At 45.2% G+C, this 17,901-nt stretch overlaps 1 protein-coding gene across 4 annotated transcripts in view; it reads right to left on the bottom strand.

The window, feature by feature from the left end:
- ARL6 (ARF like GTPase 6) overlaps positions 1 to 16,553 on the bottom strand; it is a 40,709-nt gene extending 24,156 nt beyond the window's left edge. Inside the window, exons 1-4 of one of the 4 annotated variants that reach the window (XM_075908962.1) lie at positions 16,478 to 16,553; positions 10,113 to 10,260; positions 5,011 to 5,072; positions 774 to 842 (exon numbers count right to left, since the gene is read on the bottom strand). In XM_075908962.1, coding sequence (XP_075765077.1) covers positions 774 to 842; positions 5,011 to 5,072; positions 10,113 to 10,235 — 254 coding nt within the window. In that variant the 5' untranslated portion in view covers positions 10,236 to 10,260; positions 16,478 to 16,553. The other 3 variants (XM_075908966.1, XM_075908954.1, XM_075908972.1) reach the window with 3 other exon arrangements.
- Between the last annotated feature and the right edge of the window lie 1,348 nt (positions 16,554 to 17,901).

Raw genomic sequence — 17,901 nt, 5'->3', positions numbered from 1 at the left:
GAAGTTTACTGTATATATGTTTGCTATAACTTCATAAGTCGCCTTATTTTTTGACTCCTCATGCTCTTTGTATCCCATATTTTATTGTTCTAAGCAAAGTGTGTTTTGAATAATTCATACTAACAAACCAGTATAAACCTGCATCAAGTATTAGCGTTTAATTGAAAACACACAGCTGGATCTACCACAAGCTTGATATATCAATTCAAGAATACTTAACGAGCTACCATAATCATTATAAAGCACTGGATAACTCCAAGTCAATTAGTTTAGAAGTAGGATGTTGCTTAAAGCTTTGTTGGAGAACAATATTCTTAGTAACATCAGTAGCATAAAATCCACATTCCTTCATGACTCAGCTAAGCTGCTTATAAAGCCATCATTATGAATTTTAGGACTAATAATAATGAAAGAGGCTGGTAAAACCACACTTTTGAATTTTCATATATTACAAAAACCAGATGGGGTCAGTGTAATCATCTAGTAAAACCTCTATATAACAAAGGCAATAGGCCTTCCATGAATTAATTTCTGTTTGGACTAGAGCATGCTTTCTAGAAAAACATCTTAATTTAAAGCTTTTCTGGCTATGGAGAATCCACCAAACTCATTGTTGTGCTGAGGGTTAAATACCCTCACTTAAAAAAAAACTTGTTCCTTATTTCCAATCTTAATTTGTCTAGCATGAACAAGCAGCTCTTGTAACTTGTATACCTTTGTCTAGATTAATTTTTTTTTACTATTAACAGCAACTTTTTTTTTTTTAAACTTACTTGTAGTAATGTTCCCATAAGTTTCTGTATCTGCCTTGGCCTGACATATCAAACACTGTAAAAGACAAACTGCAAAGGAAGAAAGAGTGAGGTAAAGATCCAACAGAACAAAAAGTTTCCTCATTTCCTTTAACACTTTTAAATGTACAATCAAATTTAAACACAGCATATTAAAAAAAATCAGATATGACACCAGCTCTCAGCCTTCCTACCCATTTTTGTGGTACTACAATAATAATTACCCATAAAAAAAAATTTCTCTTCCCCTTCCTGCTCTGTGGAAAGACCACACAAACAGCCAAGGAAACTAACTGACTACATAAATAGTATCAAATAGAAAAATAAATAACCTTAAAAAATAGAGGGTGAAGTGTGTTTTCTGTAAGTCAACCATAGTAGCCTTTGGTACAATAATAGGCAAATGAAATTCAGATGGATGTGATTTTAAAATTTGATAGCATGCTTTTAATATGCACATGTGGCTTTCACTGGCTTCAGTGGGCAGAACTATCCTTCATTAAAATCCTTATAATGTAGTATTTAAATTTGTGGTTTTCACAAGCAGATAAATAGATAAATGGTCTAACGTAGCTTCAACATTTAACCCAAACACAAAGCACTAGGGATGTTAAAACAGTTACGTGTTTAACCATTTTAACTCCAGCCCTGCCACAGCCGCCAGCCTCACACAGCTGGCTACTGCCAGAGGTCACCAGCAAGGGCTGGTTAACCATTAAGCATGCCAATAACCTCCTGCTTACTGGTAAACCCTTTTAACATCCACACTATGCACAATCATAAATCCATTTATGAAAGAGTTACAAAACAAATTTTTGATTAACTTGTGAATCCATATAAATGAAAATAAGCAAAATATGGGCAAAGCTGGCCTCCTGAAATTATTCTGTATTTGTATTAGATATTTTCTACAGAGGGAAATGACTCAGATCCCTAAAGACCTAAAAAAAGTACTAGGTCTGTAACTCCCGTGTCCACCATCCTCTCCACAGTAGAATACACTAAGTGGAGCTGGGCCCTGCTGCTGCAAGCCCCACATAAGGTCAGCACCACAGGAAACAGCAGAAGAGGGAAATCTGCTCACCTTTTACTCCTTGAAAACAGAAATGAAGATTTTTTTTAAAAGCTGAAAGACCTGTGAGGGAGATGGTACTTAGCATTTTGTCACAGCACATCTGAGTTATATAAAATACAGGACTATGTAGCACTTTAAAGACTAACAAGATGGTTTATTAGATGATGAGCTTTCGTGGGCCAGACCCACTTCCTCAGATCTGAGGAAGTGGGTCTGGCCCACGAAAGCTCATCATCTAATAAACCATCTTGTTAGTCTTTAAAGTGCTACATAGTCCTGTTTTTTGTTTCAGCTACACCAGACTAACACGGCTACATTTCCATCACTGAGTTATATAGTGACCTTCTTACGTACGGGTAGAGAGAAAGGGAACACTAGAATTGTCAGGTGTGGCCAGAAAGGCCACAAATACAGTTACAAGGCCTTTGGAGGCCAATTATTTTTTAAAAAATAGCAGCAGCTGAACATCCACACTCATGCTATTTAGAAATAATTTCTAAAAAAGCATTATTCCTCATGATAAGCGGGAGTTATTACTTCAAAATAATGGGCTTGGTAGTGTGGATGCTCCACTTGTTATTTTGAAATAACTCCCTAGTGTAGACTAGGACTTAGCAAGTCAGACGAATCTTTAATGAGCTGAAACAAACTTTTTAAACACTCTGGTTGTGTATGAAAATGTGACTGCTATTCTCCCCTGCTAACCAATTTAATAAGCAAATAAAGGATCGCAAAACAGAAAGAGGGGAGGACAGTATACATCATAGCACCCTGTGATGCTGTGATTTGTAGGTGATATAAGGTGACCCAAAAACAATTAATTGATCAAGAACTCTGAATGCAATAGCTAGGTCTTATACAAATTTTATTCCCATCAGTCCTAGTCATCCTAGTTCAGGGCTGGGCAAAATACAGCCTGCGGGCTGAATCCGGCCTGCCAAGACACCAGATCCAGCCCGCAGACCACCCTGCCAGGACCCTCAGGCACACAGCTGCGCGGTTTAAAGCGCAGTCCGTGCAGCTCTCTGCTCTGCAGGAAGGGGGCAGATTCATGGGATCTCCCTGCCCCCAGCCCAATCTTCAGCACCTATTAGCCAGAAACAACCAGCCTACAGTAGCGGAGAGATTGGCTACGAGGAGTAACCATAGTTCAAATTAGAAAGCCTAATTCGAACTACCTACTCTGTGCCGCGTGTAGCCGCGGGCACGGAGTCCGAACTACCGGGGATTTAAAAATGGCGGCGCCCGGCAAGATGCAAATGAAGCCCGGGATATTTAAATCCCGGGCTTCATTTGCAACTTCGATTGACTACATTAACCACCCTAGTTCGAACTAGGGTGGTAGTGTAGACATACCCTCCCAGACACTGTATCTCCTCCTACACCCCTCAGGCCAGAATCTTTTCCTGCACCCACACATATTCTCAGATCCTGCACCCCAATCCCCTGCCCCAAGTCATCACCCACACCCTCTGCAGTCTGCACCCCCTTCTCCCAGGTCACAACTGCCTCCCAGCCTTTGCACCACCTCCTAGTGCCCCTTCCCAAGGCCAGAATCCTCTCCTGCACCCATATCCCCTCCCTAACCCTACATCCCAATCCCCTGATCCAGGTCACCCCCCCTTCACTCAGAGGGTACATCTAGACTACATGCCTCTAGTGACAGAGGCATGTAGATTAGGCTACCCGGCATAGAAAAATGAAGCGGCGATTTAAATAATCGCCGCTTCATTTAAATGTACATGGCTGCTGCGCTAAGCTGATCAGCTATTTGTCGGCTCAGCGCGGTAGTCTGGATGCTCTGCAGTCGACATCAAAGGCATTTGTCGACCTCCCAGGTAAACCTCATCCCAGGAGGCATACCTGGGAGGTCGACAAATGCCTTTGATGTCGACCGCGGAGCGTCCAGACAACAGTGCTGAGCTGACAAACAGCTGATCGGCTCAGCGCGGCAGCTATTTAAATTTAAATGAAGCGGCGATTATTTAAATCACTGCTTCATTTTCCTATGCCGGGTAGCCTAATCTACATGCCTCTGTCGCCAGAGGCATGTAGTCTAGATGTACCCAAACTCCCTCTCAGACCTCACATCATCTCCTGCACCCCAGACCTTTATCCCATGCGCCCTTCTGTGCCCAACCTCTATCCTAGACCTCATAGCCCTTGACCATTTTCCAAAATCTTGGAGTGCCCCCCCCGCCAAAAATTACTGCCCACTCCTGTCCTAGTTCAAGCAAGAAACTCATTAATTTTTTGCAAGTCTCCTAATGAGTAGGGCACATTAGTTTGAAGACTGGCTACACATTTTTTCAAAGTATTGTCAAGGTACATTAAATGTTTCATAATTCTCTCATAGTATTTTCATTTTTTTAGACACACAAGTGAGGTGTGTTGAGGCAATTGCCCTTTTACCCAGGTTTCTTGAAACTGATCATTTCCCCTCTCTTTTCCTGACTTTAATCAATGCAGCTTTCATATTGCTAAGGCTACAGCCTCCATTTTCTAGTTAATGAGCTAAGAATGAGATCTCTTCAGAGTATCTCAGTGATACTTCTTAACCTATTACAGGTTACATTTCAGTGATCTGAGACATGTCTAAAGATTACACACACTGAATTGGTAGAATTCCAGCCCTATCAATTCTATAAGTGAGGCCAGGACTCAAGAAACTTAAGACTCTCATGTGAAACTGAAAAACGTTAGCCTCTTTGTGATATAGCAACATGCGTGACTCAAATGACACCTTATTATATCAGCATAGATCAGTGTTTCTCAACCAGTGGTACAAGTACCCTTAGGGGTACACGAGAGAAGTCTGGGGGGGTACATCAACACAACTAAAATTTGGAGAAAACTGAATTTTTGTTTTAAGTTTTACAGTGTTTTATTATTTTTATACTTTTTACATCCAAAAATTTCATCGCCCGCCGGCTATGATTAAGTCGTTTAAACAAATGTATTGCAATGGTGGAAAAAATTGTGTGTGTCTGAAAACTGTAGGTACTGGGGGTACTTTTTTTTTTTAAAGGGGTACTTTATAAAGAAAGGTTGAGAAACACTGGCATAGATCATCATGTTTACATTGATTACATCACACTGAAAGATAAAAAGAGATGAATTTCATGTACACAAAAGTGATGTTACCTGGATGTCTTGAATTTTTCTATACTGAATCCTATTGTTGGAACTATGTCTTGAGTTTGAGCCTTAAAAAAAAAGAGAGAGAAAATTAATATTTTACAACGAACACATTGTAAATTAGAAACAGCTCCTGAAATAAGATCTTATTTCTAAACTATTAATATACCATAACATTTTGATGCAATATATAGTCTTCAGGAAACATTTTAGAAACAGAAGATCTCTGGATAGACATGACAGGTACTTAATGGACTTTCCCAGAATTTCCACTTTCTCAAGATCCAAGTTTTGGATTTTCTAGCAAAAAAATGGAGACTCTGTATTACCTTTGGGTTAAGGCTTGGAAGTGAAGATGTTTTAGCCTTAATATTGAATTCCCTTGCTTTTTTAAACAAACTTTCAGTTATAGTTTAGGTACAGGGCTAAGTGACATACTATCAGAGCTAAGTGATAGCTTTTTGAATTGAAGAATTACCAATGAGGTTACAATATGAAGAATCCAAGTATTTTTACCCTCTGGAGGTCACAATTTCAACCCAAAGTATATTATATAGGCAGTCCCCGAGTTACGCGGATCCGACTTATGTCGGATCCGCAGTTACGAACAGGGCTTTTCTCGCCCCGGAGGACGGGAGCGGCGGGCCGCCCAGATGCACCGCGGTCCGCCGCCCCCATTCTCTGGGGCGAGAAAAGCTGCTCCCCGTCTCCCTGGTGTGCAGGGAGACGGGGAGCAAAGCCTTGGAGCACGCCCACAGCGGGACAGCCCGGGCGGGCTTGAGCTGTCCCTCTGTGGGCGTGCTCTGCGGCTTTGCTCCCTGTCTCCCGACCAGCAGACCAGGGAGATGGGGAGCAAAGCCTCGGAGCATGCCCTCAGTGGGACAGCCACGGCGCGCCTGGACTGTCCCGCTGCTCGCGTGCTCTGCGGCTTTGCTCCGCGTCTCCCAGGTCAGCAGACCAGGGAGATGGAGCAAAACCCCGTCTCCCTGGTCTGCTGGGGGGGAGGGGGGTGCAGCTAGTGCCCTCCCCCCCCCCCCCAGCAGACCAGGCTTTTCTTGCCTACCCCTGGGGTAGAGCAGCTGGGGGCTGCCGGGTTGGTCCATTTCAGCAGCGGCTGAATCAGGACGCCTGGGGCAGAGCAGCTGGGGTGCTGCTGGGTTGCTCCAGTAGCGCCGAGAAGCCGCGCTACTGGAGCAACCCAGCAGCACCCCAGCTGCTCTGCCCCAGGAGTCCCCAAGTCAGCCGCTGCTGAAACTGACCAGCGCTGACTACAGGAAGCCCGACGCAGAGTTGCTCTGCCCCAGGCTTCCTGGAATCAGCCGCTGATCAGTTTCAGCAGCAGCTGACTTGGGGATGCCTGGGGTTCTTAAGTTGAATCTGTATGTAAGTCAGAACTGGCGTCCAGATTCAGCCGCTGTTGAAACTGATCAGTTTCAGCAGCGGCTGAATTTGGACGCCAGTTCCGACTTACATACAGATTCAACTTAAGAACAAACCTACAGTCCCTATCTTGTACGTAACCCGGGGACTGCCTGTACCTCAACACTTTTAAAACATAAAGAGACAATATATTACCCTAATATTCCTTATCACAAGCTACAGCAGTAACCTATTTATGTTGGGAATAGCGATGTGAATGGTTAACCGGTTAGCCTGACCCTTAACGGGTGAGGCGCTATGGTTAACCAGTGGTGGCTGAAGCCCATTGCAGGCACGGGGCACTCCAGCCCATCCGAAGCAACCCGCATATGTGGCAGGCCCAGCCCAGTGCACCGTGGGCAGGGGTATGCTGCACCCTACACCCACCCCTCATTTAACGAGTTAACCATTTAAACAAAGTTTAACCAGTTCACTAGTTAAATGGGATTTACATTTCTAATTGGGAAGCAGTAGCTTGAATGTTTAGGTCAGTAGTCTCCAACCTTTTCAACCATAAGATCACTTTTTCAATTTAAGTGCAATGTAAGATCTACCTCAAACCCAAATACCCTTGCCCCACTTCCTTCATGCCCCTTCTATGAGGCCCCACCCCTGCTCCACCCCCTCTCAGAGGCCTCTCCTTGCTCACTTCATCCCCCTTCCTCTCCGAACCTCACTCATTTTCACCAGGCTGGTAGGGAGTTGGGATGCAGGCTTTGGTCTTGGGCCAAAGGGTTCTGAATGTGGGAGGGGCTCTGGGCTTAGCCCAGGGTGGTGGATTGGGGTCTAGGAGAGGGTTCAGGGTGCAAGCTCTATGAAGGAATTTGAGTGCAGGGGAACTCATGTCTGGGACAGGAGGTAAGATGCAGGAGGGGGTTCAGGAAGTAGGCTCTGGCTGGGCACGACTTAACTGAGCCAGCTTCCGGGGGGTGAAGTAGTGGGGTTAAGGCAGGCTTACTCCTGCCCTGGCCCTGTACCACTCCTGAAAGCAGCTGGCATGTACAGCAATGGCTCATTGGCACCATGTGCTGCCCCTCATCTACAGGCACTAATGCCACAGCTTCTATTAGCCACAGCTCTCCACTATTGATCAACGGGAGTTGCAGGCAAGGACAGCATGTGGAGACCCCTGCTTTCCCTTTCATGGGGGCTGCAGGAACATGCCAGCCACTTCTAGGAGCAGCAGTTCCCATAGGGACGATTCCAGCCATGACAGGTTAGGCATTTTAGAACTCACTACTCAAAGAATTAAATTTAAGCATAAGAGAGAAATGAGTGGAGGGAGGGACACACTGACATCAGTGCCCCTGTTTTCTCCCTCCTACACCCTGCACAGCAAGCAGGAGGCTCCCAGGGGAGCAGTTCCAAGGCAGCGGCAGGAGCAGCACGACAGTGGGTGGAGAGCCAACTGAAGTGCCAGTGCTTGATAGCTTCCTGGCCAAACCAGTCAGGATTACCCGTCAGAGGCTCCATGATCTACCAGTAGATCCCAATCTACTGGTTGGTGACCACTGGTTTGGGTTATTACCCTATTTGTTATCTACCAGTGCACTTCAAAGATAGTACTATGTTTACCTAAGGATGAAATGTCGGAACAAAACAGAACACCGCAGCACAACAAGCCTGGTTACCAGTGCAACTTCTCTGGAAAAGTGGCCCAATGTCAAAATCTTTATGAAAAATCAATAAAATTGAAAAGAATCTAGCTATTTGAGAAAAATAAGGGCTCTAAAGCCTTATTTATAAATAAGATGTTTACAAGAAACTGGTTTTCTCCCATATATACACTAAAACTGGCTTAGTTTATTAATCTTTGAAATCATTATGAAAAAAATTATTTTCACCACCATCAGAAGTAGTTGCCACTAGTTCCCATCAATAAGATGTCATAACTCTGCACTGAACAACAAAGGTTCCACTTTCCTTCAAGGATATCTTATACTAGAAATTAGTTAAGAAATTCAAAGTAGTTATCTGTAACTAGCTGAGAACAAAATTGTAGCTGGCAGGGAAAAGTGGGAGGTTTTTTTTTTAAAAATGCCTCTGTCAAGCTCTTTTGCAAGGTGACTGTTCTGCCTAAAATACAATCATTGGCTTTGTACTTTGATGATTAGCTGACAGTTCAAAGCAATTTGTCAGATAAACTAATTCATTTATCAGAGTTAGTAATTTTTAGAGACTCTGATCTAATGAAGTTTGTTACATTTTTATCAGAAGGTAATGTTACTGCATATTTCATTTTACAATACGTTCACAAATAACTACCAAAATGTGGTCGATGAATTAAACACAAAGAGACCATTTCTATTTGCTTGACTCACATAATTATCTATATTATCTATTTTAGGGGGTTTTATTGTGCCCACTGCCATATACTAGTACTAACTTAAAGACTTGACCCATGCTCTGGATACTGCACTATAATACTACAGATATTATAATAAAGTTTCAAAGTCATCACTTTTGAGAACAAAGCCATAAAAATAAAATAGTAGTTGCAACAGCTAGCATCTATGCATTGCTAAAAAGTAATGTTATAGATATCTAATTTACATGTATAGACCTAATTACATTTTAACAGAAACAAAATTACTGAAGCAAAAAAACATTGGGCTCACTAACTTTATAAATTGCAACTCGATAGGACTTCTTTTTATTAAAAAAATCTCCTCTTTTAAGATTATCTTCAACTAAATATATAATAGGATGTTAACAAATGACTACATTTAACAACAGTTAAGGTTACATCAGGCTACGTGTAACCCACCAGAATACTTGAATGCAAGGAAATAAAAAGCTAGGGAAGTCTCCAGATTTCAGTGCCACAAGTCATTATATAAGGCATTCAGTCTTATTGCCAAATCAGAACAAAGAGCAATATATGCACACATTACAAAAGATGTTGATGGTGAATTCATACTCTCTTTTTAATCAATGGCTTAGTATACCTGAGGGTCACAATCCATTAATTTGGAAAAGTATCAATGATGAATTCTTCATAAAAGTTTTGCATTCTCACTATTAATTTCCTGAAGTCTCAGTTGGGTAGTTGTGTTAGCCTGTAATTTTAAGAACAATGAGTAGTCCTGTGGCACCTTAGAGACCAACAGAAATATATATAGTATCATGAGCTTTTGAGGGTAAAACCATTTGATGAAATGAGTTTTGCCCACAAAAGCTCATGATACTATACATATTGTTGTTAGACTATTATTGATTTAAAAATGGTGCGACATAACTAGGAAATTAATAACAATGAGTAGTCCTGTGGCACCTTAAAGACTAAGACAAATATTATGGCTGTAATATGGCTGTAAACAAGTGCTAGCTGCTGTAAAACTGTATTTGTCCCAACCATTAGAACTTCAAACTATAATATTTATTCAAAATAAAAACAGTTTTCACATCCATCATAAACCCTTTCTAATCCTATGATTTGAGAAGATAGTAGGCATATTAATAGGTGGTGGTGGCTGTTTTAAAAATATGTATATACTCACACATATAAAGCCAGGTTTACAAATAGTCTGAAGCTTTCTTACACACATTATATTGTCCTAAACTTATAAACAGATTTCCACCTTTTTCCTCCACAATTATGTCTAGGATAATAGAATCTAAAATAGTGTACACAATCATCTACTTTGCAGTAGCATTTCATAACAGTAGTGAACTAGGAGGCTACTTACATTTGAAGGTTTAAGTTTATTAATGATAGTTGTTTTGCCACTATTGTCCAACCCAAGGCACAAAACATGAACTTCCTTTTTCTTCAGACCAAGCCACCCAGCTAGTTTATCAAACAATCCCATGATTCTGATTTAATGCAGAGAACACCTGCAGTTCAGAAGAATAGAAAAGGAAATTGCTATTTAAAATGGTTACAGGTACAGCACAGTAGGTATACATGTGGGCCAGAAGTCCTAAGGCTTTCAAGAGGACAATACAAATAAGACCCCCTCCCAAGCTGTGTCACAGCAGGTTTGGTTAATACAGAGAGTAAACAGAGCATAAGCTGATTATTGTGAAGAAGCCTAACACAAAAGTAGATTGGCTGCTTATAACCCTGGTCTACATAGCACAATGTCCTTGTAGTATTGCTAGCCAATGAATCATTAGTCAAACATTCTAGTGATGCAAATGCCAACAAGACTGTAGAACTTCATCATCATTAACTAAACTTTACCAACGAGAATTATATATTAAACTATCAGAAATCCAGCCAGTTATCACAAATTACCAGTGATGTTAAAATACGTTTGTGTAAACGTATAACCGCTGAATTATTAATGTTTACATGCAGGGGAACAGGCAGCTTTTAAGCCAGCTCCCTGCAAGCCCAGAAGCAGCAGCATGGGGAACAGGTAGCTCAACAGGAGCTGCTACATGTGGGGAGTGTACCAGAGGCAGCATTGAGGAGGTGGGGGGAGAGGCGGCAACAGCTCTAGGAGATAGCAGGGAGGCTCTGGGAGGCGGGATGGGAGGCAGTGAGAGGGGGCAGGTGACTTTGTGATAGCCGGCTTAAAGCTGGCTTTGCAAACTGGCTCCCAGGCTTATCGGTTAACTGAGTTCACAGGTACGCATTGACATCCCTACAATTTACATTATAAAAATCTTCACATTGTCATTTTGCAAAGTAACATTTCCTTTTCACACACCCACTTGAAGGTTATTGAAAACAGAATTATATATGCAGTACGGTTAACTGAAATTAGTTACTTATGTTGATATTAAAAACTATACATCAGAAAATAATTCACTATAACCAGAAACTGATTAAGACAGATTAGTCAGAGATGTAGCCATATAACCTAACACACAACTACTTGTCAGAGAGAAGCCAAATTGTTACTCAGGTCAAGAAACTGTCTCACTAAGGTTACTCAGCAGCAGGTGGACTAAAAAGGGCTTATGTTGTGAATTATTTTACAGCATCTGCCTGGACATACTACATATTAGGGATGTGAATGACTAGTCAACAGGCTAGTCAACTAGTCGCTTCCCCTCCCCCACCTTGCTGCCTCTATCAAAAAGAGGCAACAAGTGTGGAGGAGGGCAGAGAGAGGCAGAGGTACTTCAAAGTGGCAGCACTGCATGGAGCTGGGGCCAGCTCTGGGCTCCACGTGGCACTGCCACTTTAAACCCCATGCTCAGCCCGGGCCAGCTGGGGTGGCCCCAGACTGTTCATGGCATCTCAAAGCAGCAACACCGCACGAAGCCCGGGATCAGCTGGGGACTCCCCCACTGACCCTGGGCTCTGTACAGCGCTGCCACTTTGAAACACCACGTAGAGACTGAGGCTAGGCTCCCCGTGGTGTTTCAAAGTGGCAGCGCTGCATGGAGCCCAGGGTCAGGGGTGGAGTCCCTAGCTGATCCCAAGCTTCATGAGGCATTTTCTCCTTTGAAGTGTAGCAACAGCCCTAGGGCTGTTGCTACACTTCAAAGGTAGAGGCACCCTATCAACTAATCAAATAGTTGATGCAAAATGCATTGACTATTCAATTAGTCTATTACTTGAAATTTAAGAACCGGCAGTCTATGAAAGCTACAATCAGAAATAATTTCAACAGATGATAATTGACAGTGAACGTCTGTGGCACATGCTAATAAAACATGTATAATCACAAAAGAATTTTCAGAGAAAAAATCCCCTCTATATAGAGAGCAAAACTATATACAACTCAGTTCCAGACTTGGTTGGTGTATTTAGATTACCAAAAAACATCCTGGAGGTTGGGAGGAGGTAAGGAAAGCTGATAAAGAATATTCAGTCTCAGTAGCTCCACAACCCCTTACAATATGATAACCGATATCAGACATTTAAAAAGAAAATTACGGTGAAGAACACATGGCAAAAGTAGAGGTAGTAGAAAGACTACATAGAACAGGTTTATAATTTCTATGGCTGAAACACTCTGCATTGGGAATTCTACTGATCTACTGTGTAGCTATATGTTCAGCAACATTAATCTTGAGTAAGTTTTCATTGAAGTAGTTTAACTTATTTGCTACCAATAGTATTTCTTGTACAAATATGTGTTTTCCAATGAACTATAAGAACTAGTTAATTTTCATTTTTCTTCTGGATTCCATTTGGTACAATAAAAGCTTTTTACATTCCTGGTTACAAATGTAAAGCTTATACATTGTCAAATGAACCTGACAAGAATCTTCTTCTCCAAAACATGTCATTCTGTCACTTGCACAAGAGATTTATTTATATTAACAAAGAGCAGCCAAAGAGGAAAGATGCTTTCTGTTGTCTATTCTATAGTACAGTATGACAAACCTGTAAGCCCTTCTCCCCCTTTAGCTGTCTTGGTCACTTTTGATAGTTTGATGATTAAAAAAAAGTCACTCCAAAGTTGACAGAAGGAGCAAAGAATCCTATAAAAGGTACACACTTCTCTCAAGAGCTGATGTTTTCTAAAACTGACAAGATCACCTGAAATAGCGATTATAATATAACACAGAAGTTATACTGTAAATATATTTATTTTAAGATTATGAAAAGTGAAGTTTTCACATCAGCATTACCTCACCCACATTATGCATACCGGGCATATTTAATGCTGAAATCTTAATATGAATATTAATCAAAACACATATTTTACAAGAAAATACAGGAACAGAACATTGGCAGCACTGCAGGGGACCAGCTCCCCACACAGACCGGTTCTTGCCTCCTGCCCCGCGCTGCTGTCTCTAATACAGAGGCAACAGTGCGGGGCGGCAGCAGCATCTTCCCATGATGGACCAGACTCCCCAGGCCCATCGCAGACAGAGGCTGCAACAGCATCCCTCTTGCTCCTCCCTCCCCCCACCATACTGCTGCCTCTTCTACAAAGGCAGCAGTGCAGGAGGCACGCAGCTCTATGAAGCTGGTGCTTTGGGGGGGGGGGGATTTTAGGATTCCCCCCAAGCATCAGCTCCCACCTGGTCTTTATTAGAGGCAATAGCATGGGGGCAAAGGGACAGGCAGCTTTGTGGGATAAAGCCGGCTTCCGACAGGCACCAGCTCTCACCTCCCTCACCCTTGCTGTCACTAATACAGAGGCAGCAAAGAGGCAGTGTGTGTAGTAGCTAGAATTAATGGTTAAGTCCAGGCTCATCAATTAATTGCTTACTCAACTATATGCTAACATCCCTAATGCCTTGTGACACACACACTCCTTTTTCCTGCCTCATTCAGTGTACAGAGAATGAATGAGGATTGTGTAGTAAAGGAGACTAATGTCTATAAGACCCCGTCTCGTTTATTGCAGAAGTTGAAGGTGTATACTGAATAAGACAGAAGATTATCATTACAGGAAGTGAAACAATAGCATCTTGGTTAAGTCAGTTTAATGCTGTTCTGGAGAAGTATATTAGGACACCTGCCAGAGTTACTATATGATGCTAGGCAAATTCCTGAAACCATACTTCACATGGGCAATAATTGTGTGTTCATCATATTCAGGGTATTCAACTTGGAACCCAGTGGTCTTTGCTTAATAGCTGAGCAAACCCAGCTGTAACTGATGTCAGTGGATGAGATAAATAGATAGATATAGGATAGAACCTAATACACTGGGGGAAAAATGAGTGATGGGCACAGGGATGTTAACTAGTGATTAATTTACTAGTTGAGTAGTTGATGGAATTTACATTGACTAGTTGATAGGCACTTCCACCTTCAAAATATACAAGAGCCCCAGCAGGATTCAGGAAGCAGGCTTTAGCTGGGCACCATTTAAGTGAGATGGCCTCTGGGTGGTGGAGCAGTGTAGTTAAGGCAGGCTTACTCCTGCTCTGGTCCTGCACCACTCCTGAAAGCAGCTGGCATGTACAGCAATGTCTCCATGGTGCCATGTGCTGCCCCTCATCTACAGGCACTAAGCCCACAGCTTCTACTGGCCACAGTTCCCCATTACAGGTGGGTTACGTACAAGATAGGGACTGTAGGTTTGTTCTTAAGTTGAATCTGTATGTAAGTCGGAACTGGCTTCCAGATTCAGCCGCTGCTGAAACTGACCGCCAGTTCTGACTTACATACAGATTCAACTTAAGAACCCCAAGCTTCCCCAAGTCAGCTGCTGCTGAAACTGATCAGCGCTGATTCCAGGAAGCCTGGGGCAGAGCAACTCTGCCTCGGGCTTCCTGTAGTCAGAGCTGGTCAGTTTCAGCAGCAGCTGACTTGGGGACGCCTGGGGCAGAGCAGCTGGGGTGCTGCTGGGTTGCTCCAGTAGCACCGCTCCTTGCTCCTTGGCACTACTGGACCAACCCAGCAGCACCCCAGCTGCTCTGCCCCAGGTGTCCTGATTCAGCCACTGCTGAAACTGACCAGCAGCGGCTGAATCAGGACCTGGGGCAGAGCAGCTGGGGTGCTGCCGGGTTGGTCCAGTAGTGCCCAGAGCGGTGCTGCAGGACCAATCGGCAGCGCTCCAGCTGCTCTGCTCCAGGGTCCAAAACAAAAGCCTAGTCTGCTGGGGGGGGGGGCACACTAGCCACGCCCCCCCCCCAGCAGACCAGGGACACGGGGAGCAGAGCCGCAGAGGCAACGGGGTGCCGCGCCTCTGTGGCTTTGCTCTGGCAAAGTCTCAGAGGCGCGGGACCCCCCCCCCGCGGCTGCGGCTTCAGTCCCGGTGCCTGTGGTCTGCTGGGGACGGTCCCCAGCAGACCACAGGCACCGGGACTGAAGCGGCAGCAGCGGCGGTTCCCCTGGCAAAGCCTCAGAAGCGCGGGAACCCGCCCGGTGCCCCTGGCAAAGCCTCAGAAGCGTGGGAACCCGCCCGGTGCCCCTGGTCTGCTGGAGACGGTCTCCAGCAGACCAGGGGCACCAGAGCAGCTTACGAACGGGGCTCTCTCGCCCCGGAGCTCACAGGTAGCAATCCGCTACCTCGACCTCCGGGGCGAGAAAGCCCCGTTCGTAAGTGCGGATCCGACATAAGTCGGATCCACGTAAGTTGGGGACTGCCTGTACTGATCAACGGGAGCCAAAGAAGTGGTGTCTGCAGGCAAGGACACCATGTGGAGACCCCCCCAGCCCTGCCTTTCTCAGGGGCTGCAGGGACATGCCAGTCACTTCCAGGAGCAGCAATTACCATAGGGATAATTACTCCAGCCACACCAGGTTAGGCATTTTAGAGCTCCCTACTCAGAATATTAAATTTAAGCATAAGAGAAATGAAGTTATGAAATGCATAGACCAGTCAAAAATCAAAAATAACACACTTTGCAGGCAGTAAAAGTAAAAACAACCCCCTTGTGTGTGTTCGGTTGTGAGATGAGAGTGAAGGACAGTGTGTGTTTGTGAGAATGACAGACACACACTCAGCATGTGCCAGTGGCAGAGATTTGCACTGCCAAGCTCCCTCCATCCCCTTCTCTCTGGGGAGATAGGATACAAGAGCGGGGGGAGGAAGGACACCCTGACATCAGCACCCCCTTCTTCTCCTTCCCATACTCTGCACAGCAAGCAGGAGGCTGGGAGAGGGGGCAGCTCCAAGGCAGAGGGCAGGAGCAGCATGCCAGTGGCTGGAAGGGCAAATGAAGTGCCAGCGCTTGATAGCTTTCTGACCAAACCAGTCAGGATCATCTGTCTCCAAGATCTACTAGAGGGCAACCACTGGACTAGATGATTTCCCACTGTGGGTGCCTGGGGAGGGGCGATGCAGGGAGGGCCGGTCAGAAGGGTCACCCAGGCGCCAATTAGCATTTTGGCAGGGGCGCCCTGCGCCTCCTAAGTCACCCGCGTGCCCCACCCACCCCGCTTTGCAGTTTACGGGTCTATAAACTAACCCCACTTGCACCCGGGAAGCTGCCAGACGCCAAGGCGAGGCCACAGCGCACGCGGCGCCCCGAACAGGCTGGGGCGAGGGAAGGGCGCGCACGGACTCACGAGCAGGGGGCGGCAGCACCGGGCCGCTCGGCCAGAGCCAGGCACCTCCCGCCCCGGGGAACGCGCGGCGCGGGCCCGGCGGCAGCTCACGCGCCCGGTCACTGACGCGGGGCCGGACCCAGCAGCCTCCCCCCGCCCGGCCCCACTAGAACCCACCGGAGCCCTGGGCCCTACCGGCATCCACCTCCTGCGTCGTTACCTAGGCGACCACGCCGCTGCTCCGCCCCCTTCCCCTCCCGCCTTAGCCCCGCCCCCCGGCAGCCCCGTCCCCTCCGGCACTAGCTCCGCCCCCCCGGCAGCCCCGCCCCTGACGCGCTAGCCCCGCCCTCGTCTCCTCCGCCAATCCCCTGCGCCGAGAGACCCGCGGCGCAAAACGGAGCCAAGCGGCTCGGTCCCTGGGGCTCCAGGCGCGGCTGGTGCCGGGGAGCGCGCCGCCCGCACACAAAGTCACGTGTTGCGGGAGAGTCAGGGGCGAGTCCTCCTCCTGTCCCAGGCTTGTTCTGCGGTCTGGCTGCTCCATGATGCCTTCCAGCCCTTGCCCGGCTTTGGGCACGCGCATTAGGAGAGCAAACGCCTGACCTGTTCCTGAATTGCCAGCTCCGGAGATAGCCCGACCCCACACACCAAAAAGCCCCCAATGGTGCAGATCTGAACTAACTCTTGAGTGGGTGGGATTTCAAAATCTGCCTCTGAATATCCCCTGTCATTGTTGTGGAAACTGACACACAGATTAGGGGAGTTACCCTAAGATTGCAGAGAGACTAAACTGAGACTCAATACAACTATAAATCTAGCAGGTCAGATGGCTGATATCCCTGTAATATATATAAAAAACCAACAAATGGTCTGGTAGCACTTTATAGACTAACAAAATATGTAGATGGTATCATGAGCTTTCGTGGGCACAGCCCACTTCTTCAGATGACCAGAACTCCCAGGAAAGCTCATGATACCATCTACATGTTTTGTTAGTCTATAAAGTGCTACCAGACCATTTGTCCTTTTTTCTGTAACAGACTAACTCAGCCACCCCCTGAAGCTGCTGTAATATCAAAGCATCTTTCAAGTATTTAAAAACAAGGCAGATGCATAGAATAGCCCTCTTCCCTTTTCCTGGCCTTGAGGAAAAAAGGATCTGTTGTAGGTATTCAGCTATTACTAAGGGACAGGGAAACCAATGGTACAAGTTTTGCATTAATTTCTGAACATGGCAAGTGCTGTGGCCATCTCTTGTGGAAATAAATGCCAAGGTCTAAAGTTGGCAACTGTGAAAGTTCTCTCCTGTGCTCACCTTTAGCTCCCTAGTCACCATTCCCATGGTTCCAGTGGAACACACAGCTGTTATGGATGCTTATGGTTGGGGAAGGAATAGTAGTCTTACAGGTTGTCAGTGCTGTGATAGAATGTTTTGAATATAAGGCTATATCTAGACTATGGAGCTTTATCTGCAATTTGCATTCCTTTTTCCAATTGTTTTTTCAGAAGAGGCTTTTCCTGAATTTTGGCCCGTCTATACTGGGAAAAGATTCCTCTTTCAGAAGAGCCCTTCTTCCTTATGAAAATTTTTTGGAAGAGCAGACGCATTCACTGGACATGGC

Source organism: Pelodiscus sinensis, chromosome 1 (assembly GCF_049634645.1).
Source record: "Pelodiscus sinensis isolate JC-2024 chromosome 1, ASM4963464v1, whole genome shotgun sequence".
In the NCBI taxonomy this organism is placed as follows: domain Eukaryota; kingdom Metazoa; phylum Chordata; order Testudines; family Trionychidae; genus Pelodiscus; species Pelodiscus sinensis.
This window is presented reverse-complemented; position numbering and strand designations above follow the sequence as displayed.